General features: G+C 36.6%; 1 protein-coding gene across 4 annotated transcripts in view; it reads left to right on the top strand.

Moving 5' to 3' along the window:
• The window catches only part of LOC136033137 (neuropathy target esterase sws-like), a 201,282-nt gene that overhangs the window by 175,080 nt on the left and 4,223 nt on the right, over positions 1-21,979 (top strand). For 3 of the 4 annotated variants that reach the window (XM_065713787.1, XM_065713796.1, XM_065713778.1), the window contains 2 exons: positions 6,936-7,147; positions 15,941-16,147. In XM_065713787.1, coding sequence (XP_065569859.1) covers positions 6,936-7,147; positions 15,941-16,147 — 419 coding nt within the window. The remainder of the gene's footprint in view (positions 1-6,935; positions 7,148-15,940; positions 16,148-21,979) is intronic. The other variant, XM_065713805.1, reaches the window with a different exon arrangement.

Below are 21,979 nucleotides of genomic sequence, written 5' to 3'. Positions count from 1 at the left end.
TTTAATTAAATAAACTCAAAAAGTTAAATAAACACACACTCACAAAAAAAACAAATTATAGAGAAATAAAAAAAATAACAGTAAATACAAACAAGAAATGAAATTCACAAAAAAAAGGTCAACCAACGAAAGATAACTATAGAAAGAACTTTAAATATGATTATGTGGAGAAACCCATCAAGAGTAGTATCTGAGAGCTTTCTGTGTAGCTTTCCCCAAATTTAATGTTATATCAGGTACACCATATAAAAAAATATATAAAAACGCACAAAAAAATTTAGAGAAATAAAAAAATTTTAAATACAACCAGAAATGAAATTCACAAAAAAAAAGCTAACTATAGAAAAAATTTTAAAAGATGATTATGTGGAGAAAGCACATCAAGAACAGTACTTGAGAGCATCTTGTGTAGCTTTTCCAACTTTAATGTTATATCAGGTGCACCATATTTACCGATAGAATCCGGTTACGTGTCCAAGGAGGAATGAAAAGGAGGAACTTACAGTACCTGAAATAACTACTCTGGATTCTTATTTTTCTCAGGATGGGGTAGATTCCTGCCGCATCAAGGACTGATTGACTGCAGTATGTAGAGTAGAGTTTTGCCAGAGCCTGTCTATTATATTTGCCTTGATTAGGAACAATTTTCCCATATCCAAATTGTATTCTTTTAAAAATTTAGTAAACAGTGTACTGACGAAAAAAGCTTATTAGTAAGGCTTATGCCCAACCACCGCAAAGAATCCAAATACGGAATAGAGGAAGTGTCACAATTAAGAGGAGATGATGAAGTTGAAGCGAAAGATAAAAACTCACACTTCTTTTTATTCAAACAAAGGCCAATCCCACAAAAAGCTTCGGAAACAGAAGGTACCATTTTGGAGAGACCAGTCCTAGTCCGACTAATTAGGAGCAAATCATCAGCATAAGCCCGATAAGAAACATATGAAAAATCAGATAGTTATGTAGAGGATATTTTTGCAAGCACGCCAGAAATATAAATTTTAAAAGTGTAGGTGACAAATTGCCACCTTGTCTTACGCCTCTTTTAACTTTAATAGTAGTAGTTGAAGAAGATTTCAAACTAAGAAAGAAAAGAGTTGCTATATCAATACTGCAGAAGCAGAGTAAATGACAAATTAACACCTCAAATATAAAGGGAATAAAAAAGCTGGGAAAGGATTACACTGTCAAATTTTTTGAAAGATCTAAAGCACAAATATAAATTGCTTTATTCTTGGCATTATTATCCGGAAGAAGAGATGCTAAAATGCAATGAGGATACTAACAACCCACCACATTACGAAAACCAAACTGGTTGTCTCCTTCATTAGTCCTATTAATTAGATGGAGAAGAGCTATATGTTCAATTAATTTACTTATATTACAAGAAACAGCAATGGGCCGGTATGAAGAACAACCAGTAGGAGATTTTCCCCGTTTTAATATTGAACTTATAGTGCCACGCAGGAAACTCTCTGTAACACTAGATGTGCATATACACATCTGAAAAAGTAACTGTAAAACGAGTGCAGGACAACTTTGGGAAAGAAGAACTTCAGCTATCCCATCTATTTGAACAGAATCAGATTTTAAATTCTTAATACCACTACATACAGCAGAACATGTAATGGGAATTGCTTGTCGCTGTGAAATACTGGATAGAAAAAAAAGGTGCAATGAAACGAGAATAAACGGCATGTACGGAATAGTCAACAACAGAAAAATTGAAGAATGATGCTTCTGCCAGATAGATGGTGGTATGGCATCACTGCAAGAATATTCATTTTCAAGCCTTTCAGGATTAATCACTTTACACCATTTAGGTTTACTCACAGGGAAATCCATGCCACGCTACCTTACTGACCTAAGATACTTCTTGTAATTCGCTTTATTTTTGTTTTTTTACTTCTTGTAACACACCCTGATCGTGGTCGGCCACAATCGTTCCAAACTCGAAGCCAGAATTTAGCTTTGTTTTTCACAGTCTTTAAATTGGGATTTGGTGACCAGATTGATTTTCAAGTACCAATAGGGATACGTTCTAAAGGAACAGCTCTACATTTAGCTTCTTTCAAACATGATACAATTTCCTTATAATACTAATTTAGCTCAGAAATTCTGTCAGATCTAACCTATTTAAGTTGCAATAACTGATAAGGTACACGTACAAGAGATAGAAGGGGATGTAAGTGTTAATATGTATAACGAGATGTCTGCTGTTTTTCCAATTATGTTTCGAAAACCATTTTGATTTCTTTTTGAGTTTCAAATCTGTGGGAACATTGGGAAGTAAAAAAACCACAGATAGTGGTAGGTGGTCAGTATCATGATCATCATGGACATTTACGATCGAAGAATAAATAGACGAAGAATAAAAGGTATAATGGTGCTTTGACAAGTGCAGAATCCATATCAGAATGTCCATTTACGTTGTCATACAACGTTTGCGATATCTGGCTGGCCAGTTAGAGCGCGGATCTCGTCGTGGTTGACACGGCCTCTCCAACTGATTCTAAGGATTTGGCGAAGACAATTGTTCTCGAAGGCGGTAAGGCGTATCTCTTGTTTCGCAGATAGCATAAGGCATTCCATAGCGAAACTCAAAGCAGAGAGTATACTGCTCTGGAACAACCTGAGTTTCAACTTCAGCGAGTAAACGGTTGTCTGCTTGTCGGATTCTGTAAGCCCAACATCGTCGGCCAAGTCGCCGTCCTGAAATAGGTTTCGTGCAAGCAAGATTCCATGCCCATTTATCTGTTTAAAGATGTAGTCTACAACTTGGACCGAAGAGGGGAAGTGACAGGACACAGACTTGCCTGACGCCAGACATCACCTTGAAGCAGCATGTGTTGCTGTCCGATTTTTTAACATAGCATTCTGTCTCTTCGTACATGGTAACTATTAGACGGATTAGCTTATCGGGAATGCCGTAATTCCGCAATACTCTTCACAGATTTACTGAATCTTACGTCTTTTCGAAGTCCACTAAGACTATACACAAGCGCTTTCTCCATTTTTTAGATTCCTCCATTATGGTGGTTATAGTAAAATAAGACCGGCACAAGATCTTTTTTCCAAAATCTATGCTGTTCTTCACGTGAGGATCAAGGACAACTTTTGTGATTAAGCTTCCCACCGAAGTGCCATGCCTTCAAGAAACTGCTGATTCTTCCCTATTTGTCAAAATTAACCAGCTGCATCAGACTGTCGTAGGTATGTCTTCAGCCCTCGATAACTACAAGTTTGAATATCCAAAACTTCCCCTGCTTGTTTCAACTACTGATACTCATGCAATCATAGTTGTTTCGAATATCCCACTGACCTTTCTGATCCTTTGAAACGGAAAACAATTACTGATTAGGTCAACGGCCATGAATTAGTACGCTTGTTGGCACAGAGTATGCTGAAAAGTTGGCACAGAGTTGCCACTCTTTTTTTAGCTATTAGGAGTGAAATAATATCACTAAAGTGGCTTGAAATAGCACCAAAACTCTTTTTCACCCTGCCGTCCTCATTGGGGGCACACATCTCCCAAAGCTTGGCTTTTGCGTCCTTCACTTCATTTATATCAACAAAAAAGTCCATTCCATATTTATTAATCGTGTTCAATACCATTCAATATATTACTTTGAACATAGTATTGAACATTCAGTATTGGCGAATAAACCAGTTCGTCCATTAGATATTCAATAATAGATTATACTCTGATAATATAGATTACTGATCATGAAAATATCAATAAGAAAAACCACAAAAAATCCAATGGCAATTCTCACTCAAATAGCAAAATAATCCGCTTATTCTAATTATAATCCTTTTGGTCACTGAATTAATTATTATCAAAATGCTGGCTGTTGGTCAGGAAGAGACTATAATCTATTACCAGTTATTAGCGGTAGGTTTTGGAAACAAGCTTGAAAGACTGTGGCAAGAAAAAAATCCGTTGCGACCGTACGATGTTCAAAATCTTTTACAACGGGATAAACTGAAAGTCACTTTGCCAGAGTTGCAACAATATTCAGTCCAAAAGCGACCAAAGCCCTCTGCTCATAGAAACCAGTCAATGAAAGAATACTCAATGCAAGATTTGTTTCTAACCACGCCAAATTGTCGTTTATCGTGTGCTACGCACCCACAAATGATGACAATGATACCCTTGAAGATGAGTCCTACGACAACTTCAAGTCTGTGATTGATTCAATCCCACTCCACGACGTCACCTGTATTGCAGGCGACCTCAACGTAGAGGTTGACCAAGATAGATCATACTGCCCTGAAGTAATGGGCCACCACGGACTTGGCATCATAAATGAAAATGTAGCTCGACTGGTCAGCTTCATCATGGGAAATGATTTGCTGATCGGCGGTACGCTGTTTCAGCATAAAGATATCTCCAAATACACTTGGACTTCCCCGGAAGGCACCGTCCAAAAATCAAATCGATCATTTCCTGATCCATCGGAGATTGCGAACAACCCGAAAAGACTTTTGAAGTTTCCGAAGCACCAACGTTGGTTCAGACCACGAACTAGCAGTCACCGCACTGAAATTGAAGCTGAAGTCTTATAATCAGAAGCTGAAGACGGACATACTTAGAAGCTTTGACGTGGACAAACTAAGTGACAAGGGTATCCGATAATCGTTTGGCATCAAACTCTCAAATAAATTTTGAAGCCCTATAACTTACCAGAAGACGTCGAAGAAGCTTGGGAGACGATTTGCAAAAGCTACACGGATACGGCCGAAGAAACCCGCGGCTTTAGTAAGTCGGTTATGCAATAATGGATATCTACGAAGACCTTGGATCTCAAAGAAATTCGTAAGAAACTGAAGTCAAGCTCCCTTAGGAAAATGGCATTCAGAGAGGACCAAGAGCTTGGCCTATAAAGCAGTTGATAGAAATGTGAAGAAAAGTCCCTCATCCGACAGACAACAATGCATGAATGAAAAGCCGAAACAAGCCGAAGAAGCAGCGAGCCATGGAGACACATGAACATCAACTTACCAAAGAAATAGTTGGCAAGTCAAGTATCCAAGAATGCCTGGTGAAAGATGAAAATGGAAGGCTCCTGACAGATGTGGACGAACAAAAGGAACAGTAGGCGATTTATTTCGGAACCCTACCTAATCGCCCAACCCCAGTGGTCCCGCCGGATATACCAGACCAACCTCTCTTTAGTCTTCACATCAGTGATGAAAAGCCGACCGCTGACGAGTTACTTTCAGCAGCTTAAAAAACTTGATAATTTGAAGTTCCTTGGTAGAGACCGCATTTCGGCTGAAATGATCAAGTTCAGCCTTTGTCGAATCCTGGCCATCTGGCTATTCTTCTTCTCTCTCCTCTAGCAGACCGAAAAGGTCCCCAAAGACCGAAGAACAGGAACCATAGTCAAACTCTTCAAAAAAGGAGACGCGAAGGAATGCAGCAGCTATAGAGGAATCAATCTTCTCTCCATCCCTGCGAAGATCTTTACAACGATATTATTACTCCAAGTTGTCCTTGATCCGTCACGTGATCCTCACATGGATTTTGGTGAAAACGATCTTGTGCCGGTCTTATTTTACTATAACCACCATGCTGGAGGAATCTAAAAAATGGAGACAGTGCTTGTGTATATTCTTAGTGGACTTCGAAAAGGCGTCAGATTCAGTAGATCGTCAAACCCTGTGATGAGTATTGCGGTTTTAAGGCATTCCTGAGAAGCCAATTGGTCTAATAGATACCATGTACGAAGAGACGGAATGCCGTGTTAAAACATCGGACGGCAACACACGCTGCTTCAAGGTGATGTTTGGCGTCAGGCATGGCTGTCTCCTCTTCTCTTCGTTCTAGTTGTATACTAAATCTTTATACATATAAATGGCATGAAATCTTGATTACAGGAAAACTTCTTCAGGACGGTGACTTCGCCGAGGATGTTGGGCTCATAGAAGCCGACAAGCAGAAGCTTCAGAAATTCCTGAACAAACTCGCAGAGAAAGCTGAACAATTCGGACTACACATCAACGCCCAAAGAGAAAAGCTATGTTAATCAGTATTTCACTGATGGAAATCTAACTAGGAGGAGAAGGCATCGGACAGGTGACAGATTAAGTACTTAGGAAGTACAGTCACTTCCAGTGGTGACTCGGGAAAACACTTTCGCACCAAAATAGCCTTGGCCAATGCGTCATTCCAGTGACTTCTAGCAGTCTGGAAATCCACCGTATGCTCGCTGAAGTTGAAACTCAGGTTGTTCCGGAGCAATATACTCTCTGTTCTGAGTTACGCTATGGAATGCCTTACGCTAACTGCGAAACAGAAGATACGCCTTACCGCCTTCGAGAATAATTGTCTTTGCCGAATCCTTAGAATCAGTTGGAGAGACCGTGTCAACAACGGCGAGATCCGTACTCGAGCAGGTCAGCCAGATATCGCAACCGTTGTATGACAACGTAGATGACAACGTAAATGGACATTCTGATATGGCTTTAGTTCTTGTCAAAGCACCATAATGCCTCTTAAATGTGCCAGAGTGCTATTTGTCGGACTATTGCGCTGATGTACCATACCTGTCAAAGTTGCATTTTGGATGACTTTACCCCCATTTTTCTTAAACTCCAGAAATGTTTATTCTAAAAACTTAGTTAAAGTTTTGAAAGGTTTAAGGATTTAAAATTAACTTAAAAGGTTATACAAGTTTGAATAGAAAATTAACGCAGTATTATTTGATATATAAATTCTTAAAGGCTTGAATTTTTAATGTTCTTTATGACACGGACTTTATCATATTCATAATATATCTGTGCTTGCCCTTCATCACCATAAAGCGTATTAAACATTATCTCTCTGGCTTCTCAGTCCCTTTTCTTTTGTTTTTTTTTTCTCTTCCGTGTCAGTATCTTTCTCATTTCCCATTTCTTTGTTTGAATTTTTTTAATCTATTATCCAGCTGATGTGATGCGGAAGCACGGAGCAAAGTATATTCTGGCAGTTGACGTTGGATCGGAAGATGAAACAAACCTTACAAATTATGGCGACCATCTGTCTGGATGGTGGGTCCTGTGGAAGAAGTGGTGGCCTTTTTCAGCCCCTGCCAAAGTCTTAAACCTACCAGACATACAGTCTAAATTAGCATACGTTTCATGTGTTCGACAGTTGGAGGTATTAAGAAGCTTTTACTGTAAAACTAAGCTCAAGGGTAGCCAAAACTGGCCTCTGCAATTTGGTGCAAGGTCAATTAGTACTTGTCGGGGCTTTTTGCTCAAGTGCATATTGTTGCCAAAAATCTAGGTTATGAATACCAACGTTAGTTCGTGGAAAACGAAATTCGATAACCGTTTGAATAGGAATTCTTTTTTCTACGGTTTTTTGGCATTGTGGTATTTTTACCACATCAGATATAATTTTTATCGTTAGGTCAACTTCTGTCCTTTTATGAGAATATTTTTTTTTATCTTCGAATATTTTCAGTTTTTGTTTCCGGAGTTTACCTGTTAACGATAAAATAGTGATTCCATAAGTAATTATAATGTACTAATATCTTATAACAATTTTATATTATATTATAAAATAGTGGTTCTATAAATTTCATCAATGTACGTTCTGACCCGTTGATACAGTCAGGGTAAAATTAACCCGCTTCCGTTTTTGTATCTTCTTCTAGATAAGACGTATTCTGCTTTATCCCTTAGATATAATTATCTTTGTTCTGCTGACTATATGGAAAATTTCCCCCCATATAATCCCCCCGCAGGTAATTGTATCAAGAGTCCCCTTACCATCATCGGACAATTACTCTCTATGAAATCCTCCAAATTTGTAAAATTAAGTAGTTAAAGGGAAAGTATGACAAATAAGATGAATGTAGAAAAGAAGCGATTTAGGAATATTCAACATATATACACATGACTAGGTAGAATATCTTATTTATTTTCATGCTTTTCATTTCTTTTAATTCTTTTTCTTCTGTTTTTGAAGACTGAAAAATCAGTTATCATAGCAGTCACATAAAGTGTAAAGAAAATAATTGTCTTGTTTATCTGAAAGAAGGATCTGAAAGAAGGGTAAGCCTTCTACAGTTGCTAAGAATTTTATATTTATAGTTTGTAATCTTTAGTCTTTAGTGTACCCTGCTGTGATAAATATCCTTCCCTCCAAAAAAAGCATGGGGTAGAGGATTAGAATAAATAAAAATATAAAATGGATACTGTACGGTATTCAACACCATAGATTCTTCCAATATTTTATAATAGAGGAAGAATATTTAAACGTTCCTTATTTTCTTTTTACCTGTCATACTGTCTCTTTGGCTGATGAATCTTGCATGTGCAGAAAATTTTCTGGGAGGAGAGAGGGAGATTTTAGGATTATTCGTGTTGGAAACTTTCCGAGGGGGGATTATCCGCGGGTGGGAGGTTGGTGTTCCGGGAGAAAATTAGGGTTGGCTCCTAGAACCGTCATTTTGTTGCATCCCTCCGGTGTTCTCTACCCTGTTATGCTGTAGTGACTTTTTAAATTCATATGTGCTGAAATATAGGATTGCTTGAAAGCAGCAGCTTATTCTTTACTTATGCGCTGTTGGCTAGTGATGTCTACTCGTGAAAATATGTGGGGGTGGAAGTATTTTTTTAATGTTTTGTTTTGAGATACAAAGAAAATACTTTTCTAAATCAAAGATGTTCTATATCAAAGATCCCAGAATTAACAAAGCTTCTAGGCATGTAGATTCAGGGGAACTCATGAGGCGTGTGAAGAATTATGTAGAATGAGGTCGTAGACCGGGTCAAGTTTCTCCGGCTGAAAGTTTAACTGAATATTTGGATGCTAAATGCCAAACAGTTCGTGGTAACGAACTGTAGTAACGAGCGACCCGGCTCAATAGTAAACGAAACTCTAAAAGACGGAATATCTATACTAAAAGATACATCAAAAGAATCGGATCTTCATGCTGATTTTAAATATATAAGTTTCATCAAATTTAGTCTTTGTCATCAAAAGTTACGAGCCTGAGAAAATTTGCCTTATTTTGGAAAATAGGTTGAAACACCCCTAAAAGTTACAACGAAAATTACACCATCGCATTCAGCGTATCAGAGAACCCTATTTCAAAAATTTCAAGCTCCTATCTAAAAAAATGTGGAATTTCGTATTTTTTGCTAGAAGACAGATCACGGGTGCGTGTTTATTTGTTTATTTTTTCAGGGGTCCTCGTATCGACCAAGTGGTCCTAGGATGTTGCAAGAGGGCTCATTCTGACGGATATGATAAGTTCTAGTGCGCTTTTTAGGCGACCAAAAAAATTGGAGGGCATCTAGGCCCCCTCCCACGTTAATTTTTTCCCAATATCAACGGATCAAAATTTTGTTCAGCATAGTCGAAAACCATATTAACTATGTCTTTGGGGATGACTTACTCCCCCATAGTCGCCGGGGGAGGGGCTGCAAGTTACAAACTTTGACTAGACTTTACATGCAGTAATGGTTATCGGAAAGTGTACAGACGTTTTCAGGGGGATTTTTTTAGTTTGGGGGTGGGTTGAGGGGAGGGGGCTCTGTGGAAGGATCTTTCCTTGGAGGAATATGTCATGAGGGAAGAGAAATACAATGAAAAGGGCGCAGGATTTTCTAGCATTACTATGAAAGAAAAAAACAATGAAAAAATAAACATGAAAAAGTTTTTTTTTCAATTGTAAGTAAGGAGTAGCATTAAAACTTAAAACGAACAGAGATTATTACGCATATGAGGGGTTCCTCTCCACCTAAATACCTCGCTCTTTATGCTAAAGTAGTTTTAGGAATTTCAACTATTTTTTCTACGGCCTTTCTGATTCAGTGGTCATTCTTGAAGAATTGGGACAAAATTTACGCTTTAATGTAAAGAGCGAGGTATTAACGAGGGGAAAAACCCCCTCATATACATAATAAAAATATAAGAATATAGAAGTTTGTTACGTAAGTCAATTCTTAAGTTACGTATATTTTTTACTAATAAAAACGTTTGTAAAAAATTAGAAGTTCTAGTTGCCTTTTTAAGTAACCGGAAAATTAGAGGGCAACTAGGCCTCCTTCCCCATCCCTTATTTCTCAAAATCGTCTGATCAAAACTAAGAGAAAGCCATTTAGCCAAAAAAAAATAATATGCAAATTTCATTTTAATAATTTGTGTGCGGAGAGCCAAAATCAAACATGCATTAATTCAAAAACGTTCAGAAATTAAATGAAAAAAAAACTAGTTTTTTTAACTGAAAGTAAGGAGCGACATTAAGACTTAAAACGAACAGAAATTAATCCGTGTATGAAAGGGGCTGTTCCCTTCTCAACGCCCCGCTCTTTACGCTATAGTTTTTTTCTGTTTAATAAGGTAGAATTGAGAGAAAGAGACAAACTTTTGCGTAAAGAGCGGGGCGTTGAGAAGGGAACAGCCCCTTTCATACACGGAGTAATTTCTGTTCGTTTTAAGTTTTAATATCGCTACTTACTTTCAGTAAAAAAAACTAGTTTTTTTATTTAATTTTAATAAAGGAAGATCAGGTGTTGCGTATGTAATTTTCACATTTCGATAAAGCTATGGGTTTTGCCATTGGATAAGGGTGATTAAGTTGAAAAGTGGTAAAAAAAGATAAAAGAGTAAAATTTGTCTTTTTCTCGAATAACAGCGTCCCACAGAAACGTTATCATATATTGTCAAAGATATTTGAGATGGTACACAAATTACATCACAAAGAACACTAGAAATTATAGAATTTAGAAAAAAAAATATCCAAATCATCACGTTTAAGATCTTAATGATTAAAGACAAAATTTCCCATTCTCCACCTTTTTAGTGTCTTAGATTAAGCTAAGTTTCTAGTTTAACTGGGTCTTTTTCTCGTTGGTTATGATTATGAATCCAAAATATTCGTGCTCTTATTATTATTATAGGTGCAAAAATAGTTTTTTCGTTTTTCACTGTGTTGTAAAAGCATTTTGTCTATTTTACGTGTTTTCCTTTCGTTTTGATTGTAAATTAAAAAGCAGTTCGACTGTAAATAACTATTTACATAATAAGCTGAAAAAGATTGGTCATCACCCAAAAAGTTTCACATAATCCATAATATCAAAACGTCATGAAGATTTTTGAATTAAATAAAGAACATCTAAATATCCTGGAGTTACGTGTTATCTATAATACTTAACCTAGCATGACAGGGGAGAGTTTTGAACGGGATTAATTTCAAAAAAAGGGGGGGTGAGTTATTTTCTTCATATGAAAAAAAGGAAGTAGACTCTATAAAGTTGCTTTCTACGGAATAGATGGCAATATCAATATTTAATTATTATTGAGGACAGCTAAGTTGTAGTTAAAAGAAATTGTATTTACCATTTGCCAGCTTTAAGGGGCCTCCCCTAGACCAGCTTCTCCCCAGGTGGCGATGGGGGAGCATGCTACAGATACGTAGGGTACTTCCATAGGAGGCACGGACCAAGGGGGGAGGGCCTTCTCCCGGAGAGTATAATAGAAACCGCGACACCCTCGCCCGGGACCATAAATTCTTGTGCAGGAGGAGGAAGGCCCTTCAAATGTACACATATTAGGACCATCGGCGTTTCCACAAGTCCCGGGAGTTAAACCTTTTCCAAGTAATGGGTTAAATTGCGTGATTACACAGAACACTATCGCGGGAGGATCTTCTATAGGAGGACAACAGCGGTAGGGCGTAAGATCCAGATCAATGGATAACGGCCTCTGCAAAAGGCTGCCACGATGCTTTTAGTGTACCTGCAACACTGGGGACCTTGTGGTTATCTGTATTCCCACTTGAGGAGTGGTGCCCCTCGAGAAAATAGTAGCCTTATAAACGACATAGCATTCACACAGGATTCCGATTAATGGATGATTGTTCTGGGCTTGGTCTCTTTTGAAGGGTGTTATTGGGCTGAACAACCTCTTCCTACCTGATTTATGGGCTGCCTTCCCGTAGTAGCATAATATTTGTAGGCATGAATATATAGTGTGTCGGTTGTAGTAGACTTTCTGTGCAGAATTTCGACTCTTGTTGATTGAAGAGCATCGCCAAGTGCTGAAAACCTTGTTGTGACCGAGATGGGTCTAGGAATGCATAAAGCCTCCATTCATACTGGAGTTCCCTGGGATTGGTTGCTGTCTGGTTCTAAGCCAGCTTAAGCGATTCAGTGTAGACTTGATAAAATATGTGATCCCCGTCCTGCACGGGTATCCTGGTATCAATGCTTTTGTTAAGCCAAAATAATCTCAATGATTTAAAGAACATGAAAATTTGAACTTGGAATTTTACGACGTTAAAGAATGCCCACTTTATTGACATTTTGACTGACGAATTTAGACGATTCGAAATGGACTTATTAAGGAGTTTCAGGCAGGAAAGATGGGAGCATCTTTAGCATCTTTAGCTTGAAAATCATGGTATCCAAGAAAAGGTTTCAAAAACTTAATAGATACAGTTTGCATGCTTGGTTTCACCGATTATGATCTCAGTCTTGAAAGACGTCGCGATGATATTCAAAGTGAGTCTTTATCCTATGGTAGCAGCTTTATGTGCTCCTGAAGTCAAAGTGACGGAGTTTCTTTTGTGGTAAGGATGTTGCCAAAACACCATCCAAAGCTAAATCCGTGGTGGAATTGGAAGAATCCTTTGGAAGACCAAAAACGTGCAAGGGGACGGGGTCGACCGTTATCGCCACTTGCAGAACGAGGCTCCCGTCCAAACTATCACAGAAATGAGTTCCTTTAACCGGAAGGCGGAGTCGTTGAGTGCTCAAGCACTGAATCACGCGTAGGAGAACTTTGCGGCCAAGCAAAGTTTAACATCCTGTAAGTTTGGAACTATAATAATGGTTGAATATTCCCAATCATTCTTCTAAAGCAATTGAGCCTAGATCAGTTGACAAAAATTTGAGTAGTGATGCGTCAAAATTAGGCTCGGCATTTGTGGATGAATATTCCATGAAAACGGCCACAGGTAAATGGTTCTCAGCGGAAAAGGGATTTGACATCGAAGTTTTAGAAACAAAAGCTGTTTATTTGGGATTGAAAATATTTGCTCGGGGTAGCAAAGGCATGCGTGACCGGCTGTGTCCAGACAATACAACCACAGTAGCTCAAATGACTAAAAAGAGAAGATCAAAATCTGAGCTTTGTAATTATTTCGCAAATAAGATTTGGCAGCTGGTTTTGCAGGGTAAAGGTTGTGCAGGATGAAGTATCATGAAAGTTTGATAATGAAAATGATGGATATTGAATATTTAAAATTATGAACTTTTTGGTATCTCAGCCGATAGAGATTGATTTGTTTGCAACTAGTTAAAATTTTCAGATTGAACTATATGTTTCTTGGAAACCAGATCCAGAATGTTTTTTCGTAGATGCAATTGCAACGAGTTGGAAGCCTCATTTCTTCTGTGCATTCTCCCATTTAGTTTGCTTCTGAAGAGCCTTCAATAAGCAGAAACGGATCAGGCAACTGGTTTTATGATCTTTCCAAACTGGACCACATAAGTCTGATATCCCTTACTATTAAGGCTTTTAGTATGAAGCCCCATACTTCTACCAGACGATATTTTTATTTTGTCCTGCCACAGAAACCGACCTTGCACCATCTACTGTCGAAGACGTTACGCCAAGCGGTTTGTGTCGTCTCCGGCAAGGTTTTTGCCATCGGTGATATTCTCCTTTCATAGTCGATATTATCCTAGATGGATGGCCGGATTCGACTAGGCACCAGTAAAGGGTTTACATTAAAAAAGGATCGAATTTTATGGAAGAAATGTGATCCAGCCCTTGGAGGCAAATCTACTAGAGACCTTGACCTTTCTTACGGAGCTTCTTCATTCAGGTGTTGGATATAGTGCATTAATACTGTAAGGTAAAGGTAAAGGATACGGCATTAGACTTTACAGTCCGTACCGGCGGTGCTGATCTCCGTTTCTTGGCCCTTCAGCCAGGAAGTGCAATGGGGGGTTGGGGGCCAGCCATCCTGTGCTTTCGCACACCCTTCCTGTTTACCTTCCCCAGATTTCTCCAGGTACCCATTTAGAGCTGGGTCGACTCTGGCTAAGCTTACAGAGTCACGCCACTGACCCCCGTCCCAAACTGAAGAATTGGGTACACTGGGATTCGAACCCGTGTCCTCTCAGACAAGGGATCCTGAATCCAGCGCACCAACCCACTCGGCCAGGACGGTTTACATTAATACTGTAAGCAGTGCTTTATTGGCAATTTTACCAAGCCTTCAATTAGGCATGAATTAAATCACAGGAAGCTCATGAGTGTCTTTAATAGACGGCCTAGTCTTCTCAAGCTTTTTAGTATTTGCTATGTAAACCGCATATTCGATCTCTTGAGATTACCAGCTTTGTATATCGAAAATCTTCGACCAAGACATTAACACAAAAAAATAGTTTATAGAGTAATTTTATACAGTAATTGCTAATCATTCTTAATACAAATTGTGGTACTGTTTAGCTTCCTTTTGAAGGAATCAACAGACGAGTGTTCAGAAATACAACCCCTTTTGAGACAATTCTGAGAGGGTATACGGTGACTTGCAAAGCCACTTGTGCCTCTTTTATGGTAATCTGAAAGTGATGCGTTTCTACACGTTTGCCTTATTCGCTTGGAAATTCATTTGTCGTATTTACTCGTCAAAACTGGTCGTTAGACGGAGTTTGGTAAAAATAATGTTAGAAAACAATGATTTACACCATGTATGATCTTATACTTAGATCCTGTAAAGATCCTTGGAGTAAACTCTCTGATAAAAATTAAAGCGTATAAGTTTGGCAATCAAGGTAATGAATGTGAGCAAAATCAAGACGTTCTCAAAACAATTTTATTTAACTTAGTCCGTTTGGGGAACCCAATTTTTAAACCCAAGATTAAATTCATTAATCTTGTATTGATTTATTAAATTTGTAAATCTATGTAAAATAAATATCAATTTTATCGATTTTATCAACTTGTGAAAGAGTTCAGATATAGGCCAGTTCGTCACGTAGTAATAATATCTTTACGTTCAATCCTTTGTTTGTCTTTCATTGAAATGAACTCATCAGGGATCATCAGTATAATCTTAGTGAAAGACTAAAACTGCTTTTTAGGTTTAGAACACTAAATCCTGGAACATGGAAAACCTGGGGACACAAATTAAAATGAAGAAACTGCAGAAATTTGTAAAGAATTTTGAAACACCTTAATTCGAAAAAAATAGTCACGTTTAATGGTCGTATTTGACTTTTCACAAAATTTTTAGACACCTAACTAAGCTCTTCTCAAAGGAAATTCGGCCAGGGTAATAAAGCAGAGGCAATAAGTTTATAAATCTAGGAGGAGGAGCAAAATTTTTCTAAATTACATTCTATTCTAAGTTACTGTTTTTGCATTTTACTTTTATTTTTATTTTTTCAAGAGTTTAATATATTATTCAGTTCCAGTTAATGTATCGTTTTGAAATATATTTTGCCTTGATGTTAACTTAAAAGCGATTTTCGTCCTCGTCGCATGCCACTATTGCTTGAAATTTGCTTTTATGTGCCTACTTATGCATGTGTATATATGTTACCGTCAATTTCTGAAATCTGAAAAAATTTTGAGATTCACCAGTGGATGTCAAATTTTTTTTTTCTCCTTGGTTTTAGTCAGCGTTACCAGTCAAATTTTTCAGTTTTACGCAAGGTTTGATGGTGACAGGTTAAGTTAGATTTTTAACCCATTTCTGAGATTTTTAACCTAGTTTAGCCTAACCCAACCTTACCTAACTTTTACCATCAAAGCCTGTATAAGACAGTAAAAGCTGATTTGCAAAGGTTTTAATCTAAGCAGTAAAAAGGGAATTTTAGACATTCACCGGCAAACGTCGATATTAATCAGATCCCGGACATTCACAATAACATATTACACGTTTGAAATTAACACTGGTGTTTTTTTCCTTGTCTGTTTTAGGAGGTGAAGAATTCTGACTACTGTGAATATATCCGTCCTCAAATCGACCGATATAAAACTCTGCAGTTCGGTTGCTTCGACGAAATATTCGACGTGGGTTACCACCACGGTAGGGTTTACTTTAGTGCACGGAACAAAGCAAGAAGTTTGTTTCCTGAGTCAGACGTAACTGTGAAGCAATCGTCAAACATAGCTGTATTACCTGACGTATGAAAATCTACTTTCCAATTTGCCATAGAAAAATATTCTGAGTGTTGATAATATAGTCTATTGTTTATTTTGTATAATCGATCGCAGCAACCCACTCTCAACTCATTGGCATACTCCCCCCCCCCCACTAAAACTGTCGAAAAAATTAGCAATTTGCGAAGATTATACTTCTGATAGTTTCAATATTAAAACGTTATTGGGCAATGCTAATACGAAATCAGCAAGAGTAATTAGTTAGATTAATCGAGAAATGGATGTCCTTAAGTAAATTAGATTGGACCATTTATTAACTGAGATATAAATGTCTATCTCATTGAATTTTCCAAAAAAAATGGCAATTTTCGAAGACTATGCTTTTGATTGTTTCAATACTAAAAGTTCTTGTGTGATGCTAAATATTGTTTTTTCCAGTGTTTCCTCATTGGACCGTGGAAATAAATGAGCAAAAGTAATTAGTTAGACAAATCAAGAAATGAATTTCATTAAGTAAATTAGGTTGGACCAGTTATTAACTGAGATATAATTTTCTACCTCATAGAATTGTTTCAATATTAAAACGTTTTTGAGCGATGTTGCATTTTTTCAGTGTATCCTCATTGAACCATTGAACGTGGAACGTTTTTGGGTGATGCTACATTCTTTTTTGTTTTCAGTGTTTCCTCATTGAACCGTGGAAACAAATGAGCAAAAGTAATTAGTTAGATAAATCGAAAAAATGAATCTTGTTCAGTAAATTAGATTGGACCAGTTATTAACTGAGATAGAATTGTTCATTTCATAAAATTGTCAAAAAAAAAGTTATAATCAATTGCAATTTTCAAAGATTATGCTTTTGATTGGTTCAATATTAAAACGTTTTTGGACCATGCTACATTTTGTTTTTGGTGTTTTCTCAATGAACCATGGAAATAAATAATCAAAAGTAACTAGTTAGATAAATCGAGAAATGAATTTCGTTCAGTAAATTAGATTGGACCACTTATAAACTGAGATAAAATTGTCTGTCTCATGAAATTGTAAAAAAAATTTGGTTATTGATTGCAATTTTTGAAGATTGGTTATTTCAATATTAAAACGTTTATGGCCTTAAGTTAGAATTAGTGTCTTTGTAAAATTACGTTTTCTTATTCGACCTTTAACTTTTCCGTCGGCTTTTGTTTCGTCATTATGAAAGACATATCGCCGAACCTTTGTTTCTTTTAATTGTTTAGGTAGTGGGACAAAAACTTCTTCTTTTGCCTTAGCTTGTCTTTAGTCGTTATTTAAGACATATTGCCAAATCTTTGTTTCTTTTAATTGTTCAGGTGGTGGGACAGAAACTTCATTTTCTTTCAACGATTTATCTAGTTCAGGTTTTTGATTTTCAAAGGTATATTAGGCATTGATAACCTTATCCATGCCAAAATCCAAAACCTAATAATCATCGCTATCATTTTCAGTTTGTTCAGTTCGTTTTACCTCGGCTTGTCTTTCGTCATTATGAAATACATACCGTCGAATCTTTTTTTATTTTAACAAAAGTATGGTAGGCATTAATGACCTTATCCATGTCAAAACCTCAAACCCAATCATCATCGCTATCGTTTTTAATTTTGACAATTTCTATGCTCGCAGTCCAGGTTGATTTTCACTAACTCGCTTACATGTTTGGTGTCTTTTGTCTTCTAACCAAGTTTTTCTTTTCTTTTCATTTTCATTTTTGACTTACTCACGTGTTCGGTGTCGTTTGTCTTTTAACCGCGTGTTTCCGCTCTTCATTTTTCTTTTAGACACAATGCCGCTGTTCTTCTAACCGCATGTGTGTTTGCTCTTCATTTTTATTTTTGATACGTTTTAGATTTTGATTAATTCAGACAGTTTAGCAATGGCCTTTGCTTTAGCTGCCCGTATTAGTGTCGTCGCAATTGATGGTCCAGGTTGTCGATTACACATCTTATCATGTTTCATAGTTCAGGTGTTGGCTCCCATCAGCATTTATAGCAACTGCAACTAAAAATATTCGTTATTTAAGCCTTCCAGTATTTTATAAAAATAACTAGCTGTTGGGGTGGCGCTTCGCGCCACCCCAACACCTAGTTGGTGGGGGCGCTTCGCGCCCCCCCCCAAGCCCCCCCGCGCGCGTAAGTCGTTACGCGCCATAATAGTTACGCGCCATTGTAGTTGTGTCCCTATGTCCCACCTGTGAATATAGATAGATATATATATATATGGTTTTAACTACGTAAAACTTGCGAATATACAACATTCTTTGCTGTCCCATTGTCTTTGCATATAAATAGATTGTCAGGTTTACCGACTCTTGAACATGCAACATATAATGGTCCATGGGAAAACAATCTGTATTCAGATCTATACCTCATGATTCTAATGATTGCCCTTGAGCTTTGTTGATGGTGATTGCTAATCGACCATTCCCTGTCCCGGTGTCCCGGTCGTCATTTACATCCCCCTGTTTCCTCCGGTGTCCCCGTTGTAGTTGTGTCCCTGTGTCCCGGTCGTCATTTATATTCCCTGTGTCCCGGTCGTCATTTGTATCCCGGTGTCCCGGTCTGTATATACATTCGTTTTTTAGTTTTGTTTTTCTCCTTTATTTTTTTCCTTTTTTTTTCTTTTTTAGCTTATTTAGATTTTTAGATTTTTTAGTTTTTTTATTAGTTTTTAGTTTTTTTTTCTTTTTAGTTTTTTTGTCCCGGTCGTCATTTATATCCCCCTGTTTCCCCCGGTGTCCCCGTTGTAGTTGTGTCCCTGTGTCCCGGTCGTCATTTATATTCCCTCTGTCCCGGTCGTCATTTGTATCCCGGTGTACCGGTCTGTATATACATTCGTTTTTTAGTTTTGTTTTTCTCCTTTATTTTTTTCCTTTTTTTTTCTTTTTTAGTTTATTTAGATTTTTAGATTTTTTAGTTTTTTTATTAGTTTTTAGTTTTTTTTTCTTTTTAGTTTTTTTGTAGTTTTTACCTTCTTTTTAGTTTTGTTAATTTTTTTTTTTACTTATGTCCTGGTCGTCATTTATACTCCCTATGTCCCGGTGCTTTGTTGATTGCTAATCGAACATTCCTTTTGTCCTGGTCGCTTTCTCTTTGAGTGTCGTCATTTATTTTTTTCTTTTTTAGTTCTTTTAGTTTTTACCTTTTTTAGTTTTTTTTAGTTTTTTAGATGAAAATTTTTTTTAGTTTTTTCCTTTGTTTCTTTTTAGTTTTTTATTGGTTTTTACCTTTATGTTAGCTTATTTTTCAGTTTTTTCCTTTTTTTATTAGTTTTTAGTTTTTTTGTAGTTTTTGCCTTTTTTTAGTTTTTTCAGTTTTTTTTTAGTTTTTTATTGGTTTTTACCTTTATTTTAGCTTATTTTTCAGTTTTTTCCTTTTTTTTTAGTTTTTTTTAGTTTTTATTTTTTTTAGTTTTTTACCTTTTTTTAGTTTTTTTAGTTTTTTTAGTTTTTTAGCTTTTTTATTTTTTTTTATTAGTTTTTAGTTTTTTTTGTAGTTTTTGCCTTTTTTTTAGTTTTTTTAGTTTTTTAGCTTTTTTATTAGTTTTTAGTTTTTTTTGTAGTTTTTGCCTTTTTTTAGTTTGACAACTTATTTTTATATATATAGATAGTTTTTTTTTTTTACTTATGTCCTGGTCGTCATTTATACTCCCTGTGTCCCGGTGCTTTGTTGATTGCTAATCGAACATTCCTTTTGTCCTGGTCGCTTTCTCTTTGAGTGTCGTCATTTATTAGTTTTTTCCTTTTTTTCTTTTTAGTTTTTTATTGGTTTTTACCTTTATTTTAGCTTATTTTTCAGTTTTTTCCTTTTTTTTAGTTTTTTTTTATTTTTTATTTTTTTTAGTTTTTTACCTTTTTTTAGTTTTTTTAGTTTTTTTAGTTTTTTAGCTTTTTTACTTTTTTTATTAGTTTTTAGTTTTTTTTTGTAGTTTTTGCCTTTTTTTAGTTTTTTCAGTTTTTTTTTTAGTTTTTTATTGGTTTTTACCTTTATAGTTTTTTTAGTTTTTTAGCTTTTTTATTTTTTTTATTAGTTTTTAGTTTTTTTTGTAGTTTTTGCCTTTTTTTAGTTTTTTCAGTTTTGACGTCACCTGATCCAGTTTTTTCAGGTGACGTCACCTGACACATCCACACATCCACAGACAGACAACTTATTTTTATATATATAGATAGATTGATACGTTGGAAACTCAGGAATCTTATTTATGCTATGCGTGACATCATATAAGGAAATGCTTATATGACGTCATTATAAATGCTTATATGATGAACTGACATAGTACTTGACGTCGTTTGCACAGACAAAAATTAAGGCTCTTAACGGATTTTCTCAGACTTTTCACCTATCTAGATCGTTTTTTTTATGCGAGAATATCTCAAGGTACCACTTTTTCCGAAAAGATATGGTGCCGTTTTCGAGAGCACACATAATTATACAATTATTGATCACTTAATAAGATAGTATATATATATATATATGTATATATATATATATATATATATATATATATATATATATATATATATATATATATATATATATATATATATATATATATATATATATATATATATACTAGCTGTTGCTGTGGCGCTTCGTATGTCCCGGTCGTCATTTATATTCTCTGTGTCCCGGTGTCCTGGTCATCATTTGTGTCCCGGTGTCCCGGTCTGTAATTTCTCTTTGAGTGTCCCGGTCGTCATTTATATTCCCTGTGTCCCGGTGTATTGATCTTGATTTTCGATTTGGGCACCAAACGCCGTCATTTGGAAACATGAGTTGTATTTTCTGATGTTTAATAAAAAAAAAACGCTTAGATTCTGACGTAGTTCCAGTAAGCAAAGTCTTCATTGGCTCTGGTGGTGCAGCCAGTTTAGGAAGTTTAACTTTTCCTGAGGCGCAACACATCTACTCAAGCTATAATCATCGACTGGGCTGTACCTGATTCCTCGGCATGCTTTCTTTCGGCATTATCTCTTTGAGCCGCAAGCCTGTTTTCACCTTGTTGTTGTGATTTATCGGCATGATTTTTTTTGGTAATTTCTCTTTGAGCCGCAAGCCTGTTTTCACGTTGCTCTTGTGATTCCTCGGCACGATTTTTTTTGGTAATTTCTCTTTGAGCCGCAAGCCTGTTTTCATGTTGTTCTTGTGATTCCTCGGCACACTTTCTTTTGTTACTTTCTCTTTTAGCCGCAAGCCTTTTGGTATTAACCGTTTGAGCAGCCTCCTCGGCTGTTTCTTCTGCCATTGTAGGATTTATACTAAAATTTCTCTTTGAATCGCCCCCTTATATACTTATAATGACGTCATATACAAATCCTTATATGCTTATAATGACGTCATATGCGTACAAACAAACAAACATACAACTTATATATGCGTACAAACAAACAAACATACAACTTATATATATATATATACTAGCTGTTGGGGTGGCGCTTCGCGCCACCCCAACACCTAGTTGGTGGGGGCGCTTCGCGCCCCCCCCAAGCCCCCCCGCGCGCGTAAGTCGTTACGCGCCATAATAGTTACGCGCCATTGTAGTTGTGTCCCTATGTCCCACCTGTGAATATAGATATATATATATATATATGGTTTTAACTACGTAAAACTTGCGAATATACAACATTCTTTGCTGTCCCATTGTCTTTGCATATAAATAGATTGTCAGGTTATCCCCCTGTTTCCCCCGGTGTCCCCGTTGTAGTTGTGTCCCTGTGTCCCGGTCGTCATTTATATTCCCTGTGTCCCGGGTCCCGGTCATCATTTGTATCCCGGTGTCCCGGTCTGTATATACATTCGTTTTTTAGTTTTGTTTTTCTCCTTTATTTTTTTCCTTTTTTTT

Source organism: Artemia franciscana, chromosome 1 (assembly GCF_032884065.1).
Source record: "Artemia franciscana chromosome 1, ASM3288406v1, whole genome shotgun sequence".
Taxonomy (NCBI): Eukaryota; Metazoa; Arthropoda; class Branchiopoda; order Anostraca; family Artemiidae; genus Artemia; species Artemia franciscana.
This window is presented reverse-complemented; position numbering and strand designations above follow the sequence as displayed.